This window comes from Podarcis pityusensis (genome assembly GCF_964106645.2).
Source record: "Podarcis pityusensis genome assembly, chromosome: 3".
Classification (NCBI taxonomy): Eukaryota; Metazoa; Chordata; class Lepidosauria; order Squamata; family Lacertidae; genus Podarcis; species Podarcis pityusensis.
In genome coordinates this window covers 15,930,836-15,952,490 of record NC_138026.1, presented here as the reverse complement: position 1 = coordinate 15,952,490, position 21,655 = coordinate 15,930,836, and the positions used below count along the sequence as shown (strand labels likewise).

The following is a 21,655-nucleotide window of genomic DNA, read 5'->3' as shown; positions in this document are numbered from 1 at the left end:
TTATAGCAACACTATAATGAGAAGGCAAGCCTTAATAGCTTTATTAGCCATGCAGTCTTAGCAGAGGAAACTCTCTTCCCTTTACTAAATTAGCCAGAATTGTTTTGCCTTCATTTTGTTGCCTTTGCAGCCTTAGAATGAAAATGATCAATCTTAACTTCACTTACCCAGGAGAAAAAGCCCCATTGAATTCAACAGGACTTCCTTCTGAGGAGACATGGTTAAGACAGTGCTGCAAGATATTACCTTATTATATGAGCTGCCAGGAAATATCCCTGAGGAATTCGCATGTCATTGCTGGTTATAAGCCAAGAAGTTGTTTTCCTTTATGGAGCTCGGTGCAACCCATGAAATTTTAGTAGGAAGGCAGTTATGGCTAGACGAGCAAGGTGTTAGATTTTACTTGTGTATGCTCTGGTGAGGAGGAGGGACTGAGGCAAAGATGGGTGCTTAGGAAAGCCACTTCAAAATTGCTGATGAACTTCATCATAGGTTGGTGGCAGGTGCGCTGCTCTGGTTTCGCCAGAAGCGGCTTAGTCATGCTGGCCACGTGACCTGGAAAGCTGTCTGCGGACAAACGCCGGCTCCCTCGGCCGGTAAAGCGAGATGAGCACCACAACCCGAGTCGTTCTTGTCTGCACTTAATTGTCAGGGGTCCCTTTACCTTTACTTTTATGCTTTCTAGTTATTGTGCTTTCTGCCTGAAAGGCAGAGACAAGACAACCCTTCCCTTGTAAGATATGCCTTCCTTGCCTAATTCAGCAACTAGGGGAAACATTAGAGTTGGATATAAAGCGAAAAAGTGACCCCCCCCCATGGTACTATGGCAAGAAACTGTTCACAAAACTCCACAATGAGAAATGAAACTAGAGTTTATGGTAAAATGTATGCATTAAGGAAAATAGTAGTTTGCTGACAACAGCTATCAGATTCTCCCTATAATTGTTTCTTAATCTACTGTAATATGTTAATTTCACAGGGAGAAGGATTTGGATGCTAAATTTATTATTTCAATGGAGAAAAATAAAACAACCATTACAAATATGAAGGTGAGTGTTTTAAGCAATCATAGAAATATTTTTTTTCTTGCTTTACTTGCTCTTTTTTTTTTATTCTCCTCCTGGCAAACTCTGCGTTTTGTCATGATGGCTTCAGAACTTGTGATTAGTGGACCTGGATGAGTAAGTCTCCTTCCCACAAAGTGCTGGTGTAAAATTATCACTGGAAATTATTGGTTTAGAAAACTGCACAAAAGATTTTGCAGGTGCCCTAAATTGACTGGGACCTGATTTATCATATTGGATTTACTTAGTAAACGATTAAAGAAATATGCCAGGTTAGTTGTACTTGCTGTAAAACAGAGCTATCCAGACTCCCAGTCCGCTGTGATGAATCGGGCCTGGGTGGGGTGGTGATGTAACCTTCATTAAGTCCTGCCCAGGTCTGCTGCCTTCCACCTAGTGGGGAGCTCTGCTGGCAAAGAACGCTTGATGTTTCTGCCCAAATGGTGGGTAAAAGCTACTTCTGACTCCCCACCCATGGGAGGGTCCTTTGTACTTTGCTCCCCCCTTCTCCTCTGTCTGGTGCAAGTGGCAAGGTTACAGCTGCAACATTCTATTAAGCTCTGATGCTCCCAGCCAGGGGTTAAGAATGCAGCATTAACCTCGTTTTTCTTGCCCAGTAGCCAAAAGTATTTTAACTGAAACAACTAGGGTTGGAAATTCAAGAAAGTGTACAAAATGTGGTTCAAATATTCAAACAAATTAAAAGCTTTGCTTGAAAATTATTCCTACTGGAATACTTGTAAATATTTTTGAGATATAGTAACTTTTTAAAAATTTAAGGAAGAAAACAAATGCATTGAAAATAAGCTATGCATTTGTGCTTATTATAAATGCATAAATACAACCTAGGGATTGCACCTATCAAACTGTTGGTTACAGTGTCAAAACTATCGAACTGGAAGGGTGTTGCGTCCTTTCGTTGTGATACAAATTTTATGAAGCGATTCATTTTCAGCCTATTTCACTTTTGGAGAAGATGCCTTTAGGTTGCAACATGCAGAACCTCTCCTAGGAAATGTTTTATATACATTTTCTGATTTGCTCTTATAACCTTAAACTGAAGATACTATGTTGCAACAATAATGATAGCCATGTTCAAAAATAAGCATTCTGCCCTAGTAGGATAGCATTCTAAACTATGACATTATTCAGTTGCCAATTTCTAACATATGCTCAATAAGTGCTTATTTTATGCTTAAATCAATTTTGTTGACAAAAGCAGCTAGGACAACCCAGTCAGATGGGCGGCATATAAATAATAAAATTATTATTATTATTATATATTGGCAGTAATAATATTGCACTCTCAGAAGAAATGTTGGAAACATACATAGTTATTATCTAAGGGAGCAATATGGTAATGGGCTGGCTTATTCTTATTCTTATTCTTAGATACCAGAGGGAGGAACTGGAGACCTTGGAAGAGAACGGACTAAAACATTCACATATGACTTCTCCTACTTCTCAGCTGATGCAAAAAGTCCAAACTATGCATCTCAGGAAATGGTAGGCAGACAGAAACCTGTAATTCTCTTTCAGAATGAAAATATAATGTCAAAGTGCATTTTTAAAATTTATATTTAAAGTGCTTTAACCTGCCAAAAAGGCTCCCAGAATGACTCACAAATAGATTAGTGACAAAGAACTGCACATTTGGATTCCCATAGATGTTAGGGAGAGGATTTTAAACAATTTAGCTGCTGAAAACCTTTATACAGTAGATTTACCATGAAAGCTATGATATAAATTAGCATAGTAGCTTGCCGTTCTCTTGCAGTTCAAGGGAGTCTGCAAAAGCAGGGCATGCAAAGAACTACACAACTAGTTTTGCACTCCTAAAGAAGTTTTGGGCTTTTGCGTCTCAAACAGCAGCACTCCAAATCATAGAATTGTAGAGTTGGAAGGGACCCCTGAGGGGAATTGCAAAAACAGTTTGTGATTCCATGTGGCATGGTCAAAAACTAAAAATGGATCCCAGCAAAGAGATTAACTGAATCTCTGATGGAAGACCAACTATGGCTGCTGGGCTGCATCCAGTTTGTTGAGTGATAAATTGTGAAGGTTGGATTTGGCACAGCTCTTCTGCAATATTTTTGTTTATTTATATTGGTTCAAGGGAAAAAAATACTTTTCATATATCATACTAGTTTGTTTACTAGTAAAATGAAGTAGTAGTAAGTGGCCTTTGGAAAGAAATCCCAAGCTAATGTTCTGCAGTATCATATGTATCTTAAGGTACACCTGTGTAGACTGTTTGAGAAACCACAGAATTACTATTTTTTCATAAACACTTGAACTGATCATCTTTCATAAGCACTTCAGTAAGGGAGCAGTTCCTATAGTATGTTGTGATACTCTACTGAGGAGAACAAATTAAAACTTCTGCTTTTAATTATACTATGAAACATTGCTAGTCTCCCTCTGTTTTTATTTCTCCAGGTATTTAAGAACCTTGGCAGTGATGTCCTCAAATCTGCTTTTGAAGGTTATAATGCTTGTATTTTTGCATATGGACAGACTGGATCTGGGAAGTCATATACTATGATGGGAAATGCTGTACGTAAAGCTTTTCAGAATTCTACTTTACTTTGTAGAAATGCATGCCTTTTAAAAGTGTTCGGCTTTTCTTCTATGTATATGAGATGAGCGACATATATTCTAAATTGTTACAAGGAACCGCCATATTTTTCTAGCAATTCTGGATTGAATAGAATAATTTAAAGGAATTTTGATGTTTAGCAAGGCCTAATTTGGTTGTGCACAGATATAGACAAGAGAATGTACAATCCAGTTGCGTTATAATTAGTTTTAGCTGGGCATGCTTAATGCAGATGTGAACATCGTGGCTCCCCAAAATTGTATACTTGGGAAGCAAAAAATGCATGCTTTCTGGCGCAAAGTTTAATCTCAAGCAGCATGATATAAACCTGATAAACTAATTCGTATTTGCTGATTCATTTTATTTATTTATTTTTCAATCTGCCTGAGATACACTCTCTAAACTGGGCCAGAAAGTAGTCTCCCACAAATGGAAGGAGCCCTTCCATAAACAGAAGGGGAAAATGTACTTTTTGCCAATGTTCCCTTGCTGCACACTGCTTTGCCTTTTGTTTCAGCAACTCTGCGGAGCCCATTTTCAGGGCTCATGGGACTACAGGGATGCGTAGAGGGGAGCAGAGAACGCCCAGTTCCATGACTGGAGCTCAATTCCTATGGCTTTGAATATTCCGTCAGTGTTTTTTTCAGATTGTGACGGCTGCATTAAACAGAGTGCAGTATGACAATGGCTCTCATTGTTGCAGGGGGATCTCGGTTTAATACCTCGGATTTGTGAAGGATTATTCAACCGAATAAATGAAAAAACAAGATGGAATGAAGCCTCTTTTCGGACAGAGGTCAGGTATGCTTGTGTAGCAGTTGCATGGCTGTATACAACCAAAATTGTCTTGATTGTCTTTGCCTTCCTTTTTCTTATCCATGTCTCAGCTCATTGGAAGGTTAGTTCATTGCAGAAGTTCATAGGCCATATTCCTTTGGGAGGAAGAGAGAACTAAACAGTTACAGAGCAAAGATTTCATATAGGACTTCAGTCTGGATTACATTACCTTTTACCCATATAGCTATTTCAAAGGCCTGCTTATTATTTCTATTCCATTTAAGATCCTGCAAAGACTGTGGGTGTTACACCTAATTTCAGTGACACCAAATGTGGAAGATGGAGGGGGAGAATTTTTTAATCCTACCGAACCTTCACAGAGTGTTGACTAATCCTTCCTCAAATGTGCTATAAACATACTCTAGTTCTTTATTCCTTGCAATCCCGCTGCCACCCCAACATCTTATCCCCATTCACACAGTTAAAAAAAGCAAATATTAATATTTATCAACCTTTATTTACAGAAAATAATAAATCAGTAATAGATCAATGTCATACCGCAATCATATTTTATTTATTTATATTAATTTAATACATTTCTAGACAGTCCTTTATCACAGGGAGGTTTACAACATAAAAACAACAACACAACATAGTAACAAACAAAAGGCCATAGATTGTTTAATTAGCCAAAGAGGAATGGATGTGAAAAAAATGCTTCAGCAGTGCTTGACATTAAATGTGTACTGTTTCTAACGTGATCCCAGTTAACTCTCCTAGAGGATAAGAAGTTTTTTCTCCCTGGTCAGGAACTTAGCTGGGCCAGTGCAAGGATGAACAGAGTCTCCCAGCTGTCACTCACAATCAGCTTTCAGCTTCTGGAAACATACGCTTTCTTTGGCTGGCTGGCTTCAGCTTCCCCTGAAATCCTCTTTCTGGTCAGGGACTTGAATATCAGGACACAGCCAAGAAGATGTCACACTGTTGCATCTTCAGAAGTCTTCTTGCTTCCTGAGGCCAACTTTGCCCTCTGCTGTCACTCTGGCCAGAAGCTATCTGGGAGTTTTCTCTGCACTGTCTGCCTTTAGTGATTCACCTCTTCTTCTGCTTACTGCTAGACCACATTGCTCCTGGACAATGCTGTGACTGACCTTTTATACAGTTTCAATCAGGACCCCTCTAACCAATAACTTTGAATTATTTCAATATCTGCCATCCCACTGGCCTATACCTAAGAGCCAATGAGACCCAATGGAATGCTGTGTACTGTGATTATCCTTTAAAATGGTATTCTACTGTGAATCATGATTAGTTTGGCCATAGGTTGGCCACTGTGAGAACAGGATGCTAGACTTGATGGGCCTTGGTCTCTTTATGTTCTTAAATGCACATATGAAGGTTGTGCTTATATGAGATTCATTTTAATGGATAGGCTTTTAAACTCGGACTCTCTTCTGATTAAAGTATATTTGTTTCAGTTACCTGGAAATATATAATGAACGTGTCAGAGATTTATTGAGGCGCAAGTCTACAAAAACAAATAACTTGAGAATTCGTGAGCATCCAAAAGAAGGTCCTTATGTTGAAGGTGGGATTTAAAGAGCTGAATGCTTCTGTTTGTTGGACGTCCAGTTGTATTTTTAATTGTATAAATTTGTCTTTGTTGTAAATTGAAGGCCAGTGTAAACGAAGTTATAAAAGTCTATGAACCCTGTTTGGGTGCGCTAATTTGTGTGTAGCTTGTCACCAGTTACAATGAAAATTTTAAAGATTTCTTCTGGAGTGTGATGTCCTACTAATTGAGACTAATGATGGGTCTCACTTATAAATCAAAGGCACTTGTGATGGAAGAGTACTTATTAGAACTTAATTGGCTTAATCCATCCCCTTCCAGTTTATGCTATAGCGTCCTGAGAGTACACAATGTTTAGGAAGACTGCAGATTTCTCTTCAGGTTGACATTCTGTATGTTTAACGTGTCTAGCAGTTTCACTTCTGCTAAAATAAATACGGCCAGTTCAAGCTTGCCATGCACTATTTTGCAATAAAAAAAAGGGCATGATCAGTTTCCCCATATACACTCCTAAGTTTTCTTTAACTTCACAATACTTAACACTGTTTGTCAGTTGAATACATTTTAGTCATTCAAATAAGTTAAATCAGTACATTTGCATATGACTAACCAATTGTCATTTTAGAAGGGGGGAAAATGCTTTCTTTGAGTTAGATCATGGGTAGGCAAACTAAGGCCGGGGGGCCGGATCTGGCCCAATCACCTTCTAAATCTGACCCGCAGATGGTCATCAGCGTGTTTTTACATGAGTAGAATGCATCCTTTTATTTAAAATGCATCTCTGGGTTATTTGTGGGGCATAGGAATTCATTCACCTTCCCCCCCTTCATAATATAGTCCGGCCCCCCACAAGGTCTGAGGGACAGTGGACCGGCCCCCTACTGAAAATGTTTGCTGACCCCTGAGTTAGATCCGCACTTGGCATGTGTAGAGTGCCATTCACATGATGTTACACTGGAGGAAAGGGGGTGGGAAGATGATTTTCAGATTTTTTTCTTTCCTGTACCCTGTCAAAAACTACTCCTGTGGAAGAGGCAAAAAATTCCCTCTCTCCCTTACTCCAGCAGGAGCCTCCATTGGATCAGTCCCTTCTGTGACATGAAGGGAGGCCTTTGGTTTGTCTGCATCCAAAACTTTGCTTTCAGGTGGTTCATGAATCTGTTGCAGTAAGTGCCAATTTAGAAGAAGTACAGTGGTACCTTGGTTATCGAGCATCTCGGAAGCAGAAAGTTTTGGAACCCGAATGCCCAGAACCCAGAAGTAAATGCTTCCATTTTTGAATGCGCCTCAGCAGTCGAATGGCTTCTGCTGTGTGTTTTTAGGTTTTCTCCATTGAACCTGCAGCCAGCCCTTTGCGCCTCAGTTTTCAAACATTTCGGAAGTCGAACGGTCTTCTGGAACGGATTATGTTCGAGAACCGAGGTACCACTGTATTGCCACCTCATGGCCACCTGTGTGAGGCTTTCTCTTCTAAGATTGTCTCTACCACCAGCTGCATTTAGAAATAGTTATTTTAAAGATGCGGATAACTTTAAAAAGATGTTGCCTGATAAACCGGGGATGCCTCTTCAGTGGATTAAATACTATTAGTTGGTTAAAGGTTGCAGTCCTCCTAACTGTTGGCTTGTGTTTGTGTTTTCCTCAGACTTGTCCAAACACTTAGTACAAAATTATGGTGACGTAGAAGAACTTATGGAAGCAGGAAACATAAACCGGACCACTGCTGCGACTGGAATGAACGATGTCAGCAGCCGATCCCATGCCATTTTCACCGTCAACTTCACTCAGGTACAAAAAGGAGCAGCTCACAATGAATTGTTGACATTTCTCAGATTTAGGTGCAACTCAAATTCAGCTTCAGCTAAATTTGAAAAGGGACTTGAAATACGACCTTTCACTCCTTGTCGGATTAAATAGTGGAAATTTGCCACGCCCCACCTCTCAAAAAAAAATCTGGAAAGGAGATATACGTGCTTAATGCAGTATTTATAAAATGAGAAGTGCTTTGGCTGAAGCCTTTTTTAGATGTAACTCTATTAGTCTCTAGGTTTATTTTTAAATTGTGTTTGTTTGTTTGTTTGTTTGTTTGTTTGTTTGTTTGTTTGTTTAATTGATTTATATACTGCCCTTCATCAAAAGATCTGAGGGCAGTTCACAAGACAGTTTTACTTCTAATAAAAGATGTATATGTTCTGGTTATGACCACTTTGTGTTGGAGAGGGGACACGCTCTTTCTCACTTGATCCAGCACAAAAATTTTGACAGGAGAATGAGTTTTTGAAGGTCTGCTGTGATGGAGCATCTGAGAGGATCTCCCAGGTTTTTTAATTGTTGCTTTCAATTTGGCTTGTGGAGTTATAAATTTGATTTAGGGAGTGGCTCTGACGGAGGAGAAATTAATACCCCCTCCCCTTTTACCTAGTATAATTCTCCACCCAACCTGCACAGCTTAATTTTTTAAACTGTTATCTAGAAAAGTAGGGAGAACAAAATTGTGAATTATTTTCTCATCTTGACAGACTTGGAATGCAACTTTATTCATGGGAATTCTCTGTGTAAACAACAATACTCCCCCACGCCCCAATGGCTGCAAATGGAAATATTTATGTTGAGAGTATTGAATTTCAAGTCATTTCACACTAGTTTCTCTGGCACTTATGTGTCTTGGAAAAGGATTTCACGTGTGTAAATTACTTGTATGTATAGAAAAGAACTGCTATGCAAATGATATAGTATAGTTGTACCCCTAGTTTTTCTGTACAGTGGTACCTCAGGTTACATACGCTTCAGGTTACATACACTTCAGGTTACAGACTCTGCTAACCCAGAAATAGTGCTTCAGGTTAAGAACTTTGCTTCAGGATGAGAACAGAAATCGTGCTCCAGCGGCGCAGTGGCAGTGGGAGGTCCCATTAGCTAAAGTGGTGCTTCAGGTTAAGAACAGTTTCAGGTTAAGTACAGACCTCCGCAACGAATTAAGTACTTAACCTGAGGTACCACTGTATTTCTGTTACAACTGAGAAACAGAAATAGAAACTGTTCCTCCTTTCTTCATAGACTTCCATGTTATAGCCCAACATCTTGTTTTTCTGTAGGCAAAGTTTGATGATGAGATGCCATGTGAAACAGTTAGCAAAATACATTTGGTAGACCTTGCTGGAAGTGAGAGAGCAGATGCTACTGGAGCTACAGGTGTCAGATTAAAAGAAGGAGGAAATATTAACAAATCCCTAGTTACTCTGGGAAATGTAATTTCTGCCTTAGGTAAGTCTCTGTTTATTTTAATTTATCGACTTAATTGAGTACCAAACTTGTTATCCAGCCCTCTCTAATGGTAGTGTTGCCTCCTTGTTTTGCTCTTTTACAGCTGATTTATCTCAGGATGCCTCAAACCCCCTTACAAAGAAGAAGCAAGTATTTGTGCCTTACAGGGATTCTGTTTTGACATGGCTTTTGAAAGATAGCCTAGGAGGAAACTCTAAAACAATAATGATTGCAAGTGAGTGTGTGCTGAATTATCTTAATTCCCAGTGCTTTGCCTTTTCAAAAAGTTACAGATAGGTAGCCGTGTTGGTCTGCCATAGTCAAAATAAAAAAAATCCTTCCAGTAGCACCTTTAAGACCAACTAAGTTAGTTCTTGGTATGAGCTTTCGTGTGCAAGCACACTTCTTCAGATACACTGAAACAGAAGTTGCCAGATCCTTCTATATAGTGAGAAGGTGGGGAGGGGTATTACTCAGAAGGGTGGTGGGAATGGGAGATTGGCAGATAGCTGAGATGAGCCTGCTGACGACTCTTAACGACTGTAATAGGTCTTACAGGAAAAGGCAAGGGGTGAGAAGGTGAGAAATGGCTTAGTCATGTATAATGGGATAAGAATCCAATGTCTTTGTTCAAACCAGGTCTCTCCATGGTTTTAAGTTTGGTAATGAGTTGCAATTCAGCAGCTTCTCTTTCCAGTCTATTTCTGAAATTCCTTTGTAGTAAAACAGCTACTTTGAGATCTTGTATAGAATGTCCTGGGAGATTGAAGTGTTCTCCTACTGGTTTCTCTGTTTTGTGATTCTTGATGTCAGATTTATGTCCATTTATTCTTTGGCGTAAGGTTTGGCCTGTTTGTCCAATATAGAGAGCTGAAGGACACTGTTGGCATTTGATGCCATACACAATGTTAGATGATGAGCAATTGAATAGTCCCGAGATGGTATGTGTGATGTTGTTGGGGCCAGTAATGGTGTTGTCCGGGTGTATGTGGCAGCAAAGTTGGCATCTGGGTTTATTGCAGGCTCTGGTGCCAGTGTCCGTGTTAGGTCTGGTTGTAGTATTATTGTGGGTTAGGAGTTGTTTAAGATTGGGTGGCTGTCTGTAGGCAATGAAAGGTCTTCCTCCCAGAGCTTGAGAAAGAGAACTGTCATTGTCCAGGAGAGGTTGTAGATCTCTGATGATGCGTTGTACTGTTTTAACTTGGGAGCTGTATGTGATGACTAGAGGTGTTCTGTTATTTTCTTTTTGGGGTCTGTCTTGCAGCAAGTTCTCTCTGGGTATAAGTCTGGCTCTGTTGATCTGTTGTCTAACTTCATCTGCTGGGTATTTTAGTTCTGAAAAGGTTTGCTGTAGATCTCTTAGGTGAGAGTCTCTGTCTGTAGAATTGGAACAGATGCGGCTGTAACGTAGTGCCTGGCTATATACAATGGACTGTTTGGTATGTTTGGGATGGTAGCTAGAGGCATGTAGATATGTTTGTCGGTCAGTTGGTTTACGGTATAAGGTGGTGTCTATGTGCCCATCCTGTATTTTTATAGTAGTGTCCAAAAAATGTATTTCTTGCATAGATTGATTCATTGTAAGGTTGATTGTGGGGTGAAAATCATTAAATTTCTGGTGAAAGGTGTCCAGGGTCTGTTGACCATGTGTCCAGATGATAAAAATATCGTCAATGTATCGCAGGTACAAGAGAGGTTTGAGTGGGTAGGAGTTTAGGAAACGTTGTTCTAAATCTGCCATGAAGATGTTGGCATACTGTGGGGCCATGCGGGTGCCCATTGCTGTGCCGCTGATCTGAAGGAACAGGTCATCACCGAATTTGAAGTTGTTGTGGGTAAGGACAAATTGGCAGAGTTTGGTGGCAAGGTCCGCTGTGGTTTTATCTGAAATGGTGTTCCTTATAGCTTGTAAACCATCGTTGTGTGGGATGTTGGTATACAGAGATTCCACATCCATAGTAGCTAGTATAGTATTATTGGGAAGATTATTTAAAGATTGTATTTTCCTCAGAAAATCTGTGGTGTCACGTACATAGCTGGGAGCACTGATGGCATATGGTTTCAGAACAGAGTCCATATAACCGGAGACACCCACTGTAATAGTGCCAATACCTGAAATGATGGGGCGTCCTGGATTTCCTGGTTTGTGTATTTTAGGTAGAAGATAGAAAGTTCCTGGTCGAGGTTCTGTTGGTGTGTTGGTGAGGATCTGTTCTTGGATGTGTGGGGGTAGCTCCTTAACAATCTTGTTCAGTTCTTTCTTGTATTCTTGTGTGGGGTCTGAGTCCAATTTTGTGTAAAAGGCGGTACTGGAAAGTTGTCTGTGAGCCTCCTGAATGTAGTCAGTTTTGTTCATGATGACGACAGCTCCACCTTTGTCTGCTTCTTTAATTATAATGTCTGGGTTGTTTCTGAGATTATCTATGGCTCTCCTTTAAGCATGGTTTAGATTTTGTTGTAAGCGATGGTGTTTTCTGGTCACATCTGTTTGGATTCTGTGGCGGAAGCAGTCGATGTACAAGTCCAGTGTGGTATTGCGTCCATCAGGAGGGGTCCATGTGGAGTCCCTTTTTGTGTAACACTTTTTCGGAGGTAGTTGGTGGTCAGTGTTCTGTTGGGAGGGTGGTTGTTGTTCTCCAGTGGGTTGAGAGGTGTTGTGTTGTGAAGTTGTTGTTTGTTCTGATTTGTCTTGTTGTTGTGTGTGTTGAAAATACTCCTTCAGGCGTAAACGGCGGAAAAATGCTTCCAAGTCCCCGTAGAACTGAATCATGTGTGGGGATTTGGCAGGGCAGAATGACAGTCCACGTGAAAGGACTGATTCCTCGGCTGGGCTGAGTGCTTGCTCTAGCTACCATCCCAAACATACCAAACAGTCCATTGTATATAGCCAGGCACTACGTTACAGCCGCATCTGTTCCAATTCTACAGACAGAGACTCTCACCTAAGAGATCTACAGCAAACCTTTTCAGAACTAAAATACCCAGCAGATGAAGTTAGACAACAGATCAACAGAGCCAGACTTATACCCAGAGAGAACTTGCTGCAAGACAGACCCCAAAAAGAAAATAACAGAACACCTCTAGTCATCACATACAGCTCCCAAGTTAAAACAGTACAACGCATCATCAGAGATCTACAACCTCTCCTGGACAATGACAGTTCTCTTTCTCAAGCTCTGGGAGGAAGACCTTTCATTGCCTACAGACAGCCACCCAATCTTAAACAACTCCTAACCCACAATAATACTACAACCAGACCTAACACGGACACTGGCACCAGAGCCTGCAATAAACCCAGATGCCAACTTTGCTGCCACATACACCCGGACAACACCATTACTGGCCCCAACAACATCACACATACCATCTCGGGACTATTCAATTGCTCATCATCTAACATTGTGTATGGCATCAAATGCCAACAGTGTCCTTCAGCTCTCTATATTGGACAAACAGGCCAAACCTTACGCCAAAGAATAAATGGACATAAATCTGACATCAAGAATCACAAAACAGAGAAACCAGTAGGAGAACACTTCAATCTCCCAGGACATTCTATACAAGATCTCAAAGTAGCTGTTTTACTACAAAGGAATTTCAGAAATAGACTGGAAAGAGAAGCTGCTGAATTGCAACTCATTACCAAACTTAAAACCATGGAGAGACCTGGTTTGAACAAAGACATTGGATTCTTATCCCATTATACATGACTAAGCCATTTCTCACCTTCTCACCCCTTGCCTTTTCCTGTAAGACCTATTACAGTCGTTAAGAGTCGTCAGCAGGCTCATCTCAGCTATCTGCCAATCTCCCATTCCCACCACCCTTCTGAGTAATACCCCTCCCCACCTTCTCACTATATAGAAGGATCTGGCAACTTCTGTTTCAGTGTATCTGAAGAAGTGTGCTTGCACACGAAAGCTCATACCAAGAACTAACTTAGTTGGTCTTAAAGGTGCTACTGGAAGGATTTTTTTTATTTTGACTTTTCAAAAAGGTTATCTATACATCCAATTGATTGGCATTACAAGTGACTCATTAAGCAATATTGCTGTTTGCTATTTTTAATGGGGCTGTCTTCACAACAAAGCTTGAATAATATCCTGCCGGGAGAGTGGAGAGATGAAAGCAGTGTCAGTACACAGTGCTGGGTTCCTGCAGAATAATTGAATGCGCTGCTTCCCCCTGGTTAGGCATCTGAAAGCACATACTCAAGGGAAGTAACACTCAGCTCTTCTGCTGTGCAGATCTTGGGAAGATAAATGGTGAGATCCTGCTACCTCTATCCATCTCAGGGGAGGTGCAGTTGAAACCCATACCAGTTGTTGGACTACTTAAGAGGGGGGTTTCCCAAGCCCCCCTCTTAAGGCTTCGAGGAGGTTCCCCAAAAAGGTTAATGTGAATGCCCTACACTCAACCTTGAAGCCTGTTGCAAAAAGGGCACTGGAGGAAGAGCATCACGTGTGCTTTGGGCACTTCCACTAGTCATGAGGCCTTGCTCTCAATTCATAGGCAAGAGGCAGGTCTGGGCCATCAACTTTGTGCAGTGTCTGCCTCTGGGAGGGACAAGTGAACTTGTTTCACTGTTGGAAACAAGGCAGAGACTAAACTGCCTTTGTCTTTATTAGAAATCCTCAGGCACTTTTTAAATATATTTTTTAGTCTTTTAAGATGCTGCAAGACTTTGCTTGTTTAGATCAGGGGTCACCAACCTAAGGCCCCGGGGGCCGGATGCAGCCCAGTTGCCTTCTCAATCCGGCCCATGGACGGTCCAGGAATCAGCGTGTTTTTACATGGGTAGAATTTGTCCTTTTATTTAAAATGCATCTCTGGGTTATTTGTGGGGCATAGGAATTTGTTCATTTCCCCCCCCCCAAAATATAGTCCAGCCCACCATATGGTCTGAGGGACAGTGGACCAGCCTACAGCTGAAAAAGGTTGCTGACCCCTGGTTTAGATATAGTCATACCTCGGGTTGAATGTGCTTCAGGTTGAGCGCTTTTGGGTTTCGCCGTTCGCGCATGCGCAGACTCTCAAAATGACATCACGCGCATGCGCAGAAGCAGCAAAATGTGACCCGCACACACACAGACGCGCTGTCGCATCTTACGTTCTATTCAGGATGCGAATGGGGCTCCGGAACGGATCCCATTCGCATCCCGAGGTACCACTGTAATGTCCAAATTACAGTGTATCATATTTTGCGGGACACCTCCCTTGGTCCTCAAAGAAAATTGGTATGGCGGGATATTTAGTGCTACATAATGAAACTGTGAACCAAATTAATGCAGTATTTCCCCCCTAAAATGCCGTCCTGCTCACAACAGTTCAGCATACCGTTTGCTTTCTCTCCACCCACACAGGGTTTCTAAGATTTCTAAATGATATATTTAGAATTTAGTATAACCTAATTTTGAATTTACTTTCCGTAGCCATTTCACCTGCTGATGTCAATTACGGAGAAACCTTAAGCACCCTTCGCTATGCAAACCGAGCTAAAAACATAATCAACAAGCCTACCATTAACGAGGATCCAAACGTCAAGCTAATTCGTGAGCTTCGAGCTGAAATAGCCCGGCTGAAAACTCTGCTCGCTCAGGGAAATCAGGTTAGCTTTGCACTTGAGACATGAGTGGTTTCTTTGAGTGACACTAGGGCTGTCTTAAGCATATGCGGTGCCAGGGTGCAAAAATCCGCCCAGCGCCTCCTCGGACGGAGCTGCTGCGGCCGGAGCTCGGTCGGATGCCAGGTGTTGGCGACACGGAAGGGGTTACAAATCAAGTAAAATGGCTTGAGCCAATTTCTTTGTTGCCTACATTGCCCTCCCTTCTCACATGTTGCCCTCCATCTCCAGCAAGGCGCCTAAAATTTGGGAGGCAGAGAAAGGGAAGGAGGAAAGTTAAGGCTGGCAGCCACCGGGCACCCAAGTGTCAAGCCTCTGCGAGCAGCTTGAGAAGGCCCATCCGGGGACCCAGAGTGCCCGCTCGCTTTGGTCCCACCGCACCTTAAGACTTTGACGACAACTCCGTTGTCAGACGCTGGGCAGGAGGGCGGGGGGTTGGGGTGGAGAGCCGGCTGCAGCAGAAGAGCCTGCTGTGGCGCTCCGACCGATGGGTGGGCTCTTACCCGGACTCAACTCTCGGGCCTCGGACTCTCTGCCTGGCACCCGTGAGAGCCCGGTGCCCGGGTGCCCCGCACCCCTAGCACCTATGGGTAAGACAGCCCTGAGTGACACTATCTGTTTCTGTATCTTAAGGTAAAGGTAAAGGGACCCCTGACCATTAAGTCCAGTCGTGACCGACTCTGGGGTTGCGGCGCTCATCTCGCTTTATTGGCCGAGGGAGCCAGCGTACAGCTTCCGGGTCATGTGGCCAGCATGACTAAGCCGCTTCTGGCGAACCAGAGCAGCGCACGGAAATGCTGTTTACCTTCCTGCTAGAGCAGTACCTATTTATCTACTTGCACTTTGACATGCTTTCGAACTGCTAGGTTGGCAGGAGCAGGGACCGAGCAACGGGAGCTCACCCCGTCGCGGGGATTTGAACCGCTGACCTTCTGATCGGCAAGTCCTAGGCTCAGTGGTTTAACCCACAGCGCCACCCGCGTCCCATTCTGTACCTTAAGGATTGTTAAATACACACATGCACACACACACACACACACACACAGAGAGAGAGAGAGAGAGAGAGAGAAGATAATTAGGGAGTAGGAAGAGAAGCAGGAATGCCAGGTTAGAGAGAAGAAAACAGGACAAAGCACTGTCTGGGTGCATGAAGTGAAGTCAAGGGACTGAGTGATATAGGAGAAGCAGCACAAAGAAAATGAGTCCCCAGCAGACCTGTTCTACCTGCTTTTTACTTTGGACAGGAGCCAGAGAGTGCTTAGGAGGAGGATGTAGAATTTGTATGGACTTTAAAGGAAGTATGTCATTTGTGGATGTTTTCAAGCTTCTTGTGTGCAAGTTTCCTGAAAGACCTAGAAACTCCCTTGACTTGTATAGAAACATCTGTCTTCTGTGAGGCGCTGGAGAGCTGGAGAACAATCTGCAGCCAGTAACCAATGATCCCGTTTTTCAAATAAAAACAAATTGTTTTAATGATTCTTTTGAGAATCATTACTCCTAGATGACTTCCACTTAAGGCATGCTAAGACCTATTGATATATGGCTAAGGACCGTGGCCTAAAATTGCAGTATACGACTGCAGTCCTATGCATGTCCCTGAGAGTAAGACTCATTGAACCCAACAAGACTTAATTCTTAAATAGAAATCAATAGCATTGCATTGCAGGCTATCTTTTGTTTTTATATCGTTAATGTGTATTTTGTCTGCTTCACCTAGATTGCACTTTTGGATTCTCCAACAGCCCTAAGTATGGAAGAAAAGCTTCAACAGAATGAAGCCAGAGTAAGTTTTAGTTCAAACACTTCATCTGTGTCTGAATTCTTGGCAGATTTGCAGGTTTTAAGTTATGTGTTCTGTTTTAAGATGCTTGATATGCTGTACTTCAGTAAACATGGTTCAGACGGCTTGTAGAATATATAAAACAATTAAAAATCCATAAATAAAATAGAATAAAAACAGGAGAGGAAAATATTTTGAATTCAAACTACTATGTACTCATAGTTGTCCCATCCAGAAGTGCCTTTCTGGGGAAAAATCCAAAGAAAGAAACACAAAATGAACTGCTGAGCTAAACTCACACATGTTTCCATGTACAGTAATGTAGTTTTGCTCTAATTCTTAATGTACACTCCCTTACGTTTTCTGCTTGTACTACATTTTGCTAAGTGTGTCAGTCTTTCAAAGGAATAGTTGTGAACTTAGAGAGCTTAGGACACATTTCCCACTACAGTACTTTCATTCTACCTCTACTATGGTAGTGGGGTGCCTGGTGCCTAAAGGAGTACAGTGATACCTCGGGTTACATATGCTTCAGGTTACAGACGTTTCAGGTTACAGACTCCGCTAACCCAGGATGAGAACAGAAATCATGCTCTGGCGGCGTGGCAGCAGCGGGAGGCCCCATTAGCTAAAATGGTGCTTCAGGTTAAGAACAGTTTCAGGTTAAAAACGGACCTCCAGAACAAATTAAGTACTTAACCCGAGGTACCACTGTAGTTTAAATTTTAGCACCAATAGTTGCCCTTATATTGGCGCATGGCTTGCTCCCAAATCACTGTTCACAGGATTACCATCCAGCAATAGGCCTACCAAATCTTGCTTCAAATTGACTTCCAAAGCCCTTAAACTGGGCTACTTAAAATTTGAACACAAAAATCTGGAGTCAAAGTAACCTAAATCCTGAATCGAACTCAGGGGCCTGTACAAATTATGAAAACACTTCGCATAAGTAGATATTTGCTCCTACTATTTGCGAGGAGAGGCAAGAAGCTACATAGGACACTCGAGCCAAATCATTTGACCACTGGAAATCTTCTGGCTTCTGAGACTTTGCTCTCCCCTTTTAAAAAATAAATGAAAGCTTGGATTCACAGGAAACTGAATTACAGTACAGCCAATAACTCATTTTGAGTTCCCTGTGTTTTCTATGAAATCATGGGGAATACACACAGCCTTGTTCTATAGGCTCCTAAGGCTCCATGATTGCTGCTTTTTCCAGTAGGATGGGTAGAAGGGAAAGAATTCAATATATTCACAAATGGGATGTTTAGCTTTTGTGAAACGCATATACAGTGGTACCCCGCAAGACGAATGCCTCGCAAGACGGAAAACCCGCTAGACGAAAGGGTTTTCCGTTTTGGAGGCGCTTCGCAAAACGAATTTCCCTATGGGCTTGCTTCGCAAGACGAAAGCCCATAGGGAAATCTCCGGGGACCTCTTTTAAATGCTAGCGGTGGGGAGCAAAGCCTTCCCCCCCCTCCGGCCTTCAGAAGAGGTCCAGGAAGGCTGGCGGGGGCCGAAAGGCTTTGCTCCCCACCGCCAGCATTTTAAAAGCAGTCCGGGATAGCAGGGAAGCGCTTCCCGCTATCCCGGACGGCTTTTGAAGGCAGGAGAGGTCCGCGAAGCCTGGGCGCGCTGATCTCAGCGCGCGCAGGCTTCGGCATGCCGGCAACTCTCCGCAAACAGCGGCAGCGCTGCCGCTGCTCGCGGAGAGGTCCGCGAAGCCTGGGCGCGCTGATCTCAGCGCGCGCAGGCTTCGGCATGCCGACAACTCTCCGCAAACAGCGGCAGCGCTGCCGCTGCTCGCGGAGAGGTCCGCGAAGCCTGGGCGCGCTGATCTCAGCGCGCGCAGGCTTCGGCATGCCGACAACTCTCCGCAAACAGCGGCAGCGCTGCCGCTGCTCGCGGAGAGGTCCGCGAAGCCTGGGCGCGCTGATCTCAGCGCGCGCAGGCTTCGGCATGCCGACAACTCTCCGCAAACAGCGGCAGCGCTGCCGCTGCTCGCGGAGAGGTCCGCGAAGCCTGGGCGCGCTGATCTCAGCGCGCGCAGGCTTCGGCATGCCGACAACTCTCCGCAAACAGCGGCAGCGCTGCCGCTGCTCGCGGAGAGGTCCGCGAAGCCTGGGCGCGCTGATCTCAGCGCGCGCAGGCTTCGGCATGCCGACAACTCTCCGCAAACAGCGGCAGCGCTGCCGCTGCTCGCGGAGAGGTCCGCGAAGCCTGGGCGCGCTGATCTCAGTGCGCGCAGGCTTCGGCATGCCGGCAACTCTCCGCAAGCAGCGGCAGTGCTGCCGCTGCTTGCGGAGAGGTCCGCGAAGCCTTGGCCGGACAGCTTTTGAAGGCAGGCAGGGGGGACAAAGACTTTCGCCCCCCGCCAGCCTTCAGAAGAGGTCCAGGACCTCTTCTGAAGGCTGGCGGGGGGCAAAAGTCTTTGTCCCCCCTGCCTGCCTTCCCAGGGGCTTTTAAATCGCCCCGGACAGCGGAGAAGTCCTCCGCTGTCCCGGGGCGATTTTAAAATGCCGCCGGCCAGCATTTTAAGATCGCCCCGGACAGCGGAGAAGCCCTCCGCTGTCCCGGGGTTTTTTAAAATGCTGGGGTGGGTGGGAAGAAAAGCCCTTGTCCCCCCCCCCCCCCAGCCTTCAGAAGAGGTCGGGGGACAGACTGTCCCCGGACCTGGTCTGAAGTCGGTTTCCCTAGGAACGCATTAATTGATTTTCAATGCATTCCTATGGGAAACCGTGCATCGCAAGACGAAAAACTCGCAAGAAGAAAAAACTTGCGGAACGAATTAATTTCGTCTTGCGAGGCACCACTGTATACTGCTTCTGCTTTTGGGTAGCTGCCGTTTGATACATCATCTGAACAGACAAACTGTGGTTAACATTAACGATGGTTAGTTTAAAGTATGCTAATTTCGAACTATAATGTCTAAAGTTGACTTTGGTTTAAATCAGTATTTCCCAAACTTGAGTCTCCAGCTGTTTATTTGGACTACAACTCCCATCATCCCTAGCTAGCAAGACCAGTGGTCAGGGATGATGGGGATTGTAGTCCGAAAACGGCAGGAGACCCAAGTCTAGGAGACACTGGTTTAAATCAATCACAGTCAATGTTAACCACAATTCCATGTTCAGACGGTAGCCAAAAGGGGAAGTAAAACATTCCAAACTGCTCTTAATTATATTTATATTCTTTCAATTTGGCTGGTCTATTTACTTAACCGACCTGGAACAATCTACCAGAGAAAAGGCCGCCGCCCATGGGACAGAGGGTCATTGATGAATGATAATCCAGCTTTTACCTAGGGTTTTAATAGGCCATAAGATCATACGGTAACTATATTTGTAATGTATTTTTTTCGGTGTTTGTCCTTTGATGCTATGGCCTGTTGGCTACGCAAATAAAGTCCTTGTTGTTGTTGTATTACAAGCCGGAGAGGAGCCTAGATTTCTTCATGTCTCATTATCTAGGGTTGTTGAGCCCACAAGCTGGATTCATTCCATCAAGCCAGTTCAGGGGGCCAGCCAGCCCTAACTCCATTGCAGCACAGCTCAGAGGAGAGGTTTACACCTTTCCATATGGCCCAGCATATGGTGATTTGAATCTCCATTGCAGCACTGAACCAAGAACCCTCTTCTTCCAGCGCTGTCTGTACATTGAATTTGATGTGCATTTGTGGGTGTCTGTGTTAGACCATGTGGCCCTCATACTTGTGGCGTTTGGAGAGACAGAAGTTAGCCACTCTTTCACGAAACCATAGTTTCAAATGACTTTTGAAAACATCACATGAAATGTAAACGAGACAAAATGGGTTGAAAACTTAGGTTTCATGTACTCATACTCAGTTCAAAGCTGCGATCGGCTTTCGTTCCCTCCTGAATGTATCCTCATTTGCTGTATCATGCTTGCCTCTGCGTAAGGTATGAAATGGCATTCATGGGGCAAAGACAATTCTTAAGAAAACCTGAATAAAAATATCAACTGAGTAAAGTGTCGGCTCCTGCTTCTCAGATCTATCCATCATTTCCCTTGGAAGCCTAACCTCTCCAAAATGTTCCTCATAGTTTCAGTCAAACTCTGATGTCCAATACTGGCAAATGTCAAAAGCTAGAGCAATTAAATAAATATCATTTCATTAACTTGTCTTTTTTTCAAAGAAGGGTGAGAAAGAAGTCAAACAAACGTCTGCCTGCCTCCCTGGGAAAAATAAGATTATGTTTGCTACTGTGGTGAACATAGTTCAAAATGAAAAACTTCACAATGGATGCAAAATGGAATATATTATTCATTATCTTGCAGGAATCAATCCTTACCCTGTTCAGAAATATATTTCTATGCAGGAAGTATATTGAGTGCTTTTTTATTATCTTTTGTTAACCTCATTAGTATGTTGCATGATTGATTCATGATAATTAATGCAAGCATAATGACTGGAATTTCTCCCTGTACTCTATGATAGTCTATAATTTAATGCAATAATTAATTGGTTGTATGGATTAAACTCTCTATTCCCCATGTTTCAGTAGAAAAATGAAAGCCTTTTTTCTTTTAATTGAATATACTTTTTCTTGAATATTGTAGCCTAAAAATAGAACAGAATCAGAACCACGTGTGTATGTGTTTTGCTTTTTAATGCAGGAGAACTGGGATGCAGGCATAAATGAATAAAAGTGAGCTTCTAGTTGGCTATGCTGATTTCCCTGGAGAACAGACAGAAAAAATGTGAAAATTAAAACTTTGGGTTTTATTTGTGAATAATACTTTGGTTTATCTTGTAGGTGCAAGAGCTTACTAAAGAGTGGACCAACAAGTGGAATGAAACCCAAAATATTCTAAAAGTAAGGGTCACCTAAATGCTTCTTGATTTTCTAAATGTTTTCAGAATGGGCTCCTGTATTTTGTGCTTATTGAATTTACTTACACCTTGTAGTGCATAGTCTTATACAGGGTATAGTGCAACATCATGAAAGTAAAA

The 21,655-nt window shown here is 43.0% G+C and overlaps 1 protein-coding gene across 5 annotated transcripts in view; it reads left to right on the top strand.

The window, feature by feature from the left end:
- The window catches only part of KIF16B (kinesin family member 16B), a 116,269-nt gene that overhangs the window by 6,601 nt on the left and 88,013 nt on the right, over positions 1–21,655 (top strand). For 3 of the 5 annotated variants that reach the window (XM_080998900.1, XM_080998897.1, XM_080998896.1), the window contains exons 2-12: positions 980–1,049; positions 2,457–2,570; positions 3,504–3,620; positions 4,367–4,464; positions 5,919–6,028; positions 7,659–7,801; positions 9,109–9,277; positions 9,381–9,512; positions 14,710–14,885; positions 16,618–16,683; positions 21,459–21,518. In XM_080998900.1, the coding sequence (XP_080855026.1) occupies positions 980–1,049; positions 2,457–2,570; positions 3,504–3,620; positions 4,367–4,464; positions 5,919–6,028; positions 7,659–7,801; positions 9,109–9,277; positions 9,381–9,512; positions 14,710–14,885; positions 16,618–16,683; positions 21,459–21,518 (1,255 nt within the window). Of the gene's footprint in view, positions 1–979; positions 1,050–2,456; positions 2,571–3,503; positions 3,621–4,366; positions 4,465–5,918; positions 6,029–7,658; positions 7,802–9,108; positions 9,278–9,380; positions 9,513–14,709; positions 14,886–16,617; positions 16,684–21,458; positions 21,519–21,655 lie in introns of those variants that run through there. The other 2 variants (XM_080998898.1, XM_080998899.1) reach the window with 2 other exon arrangements.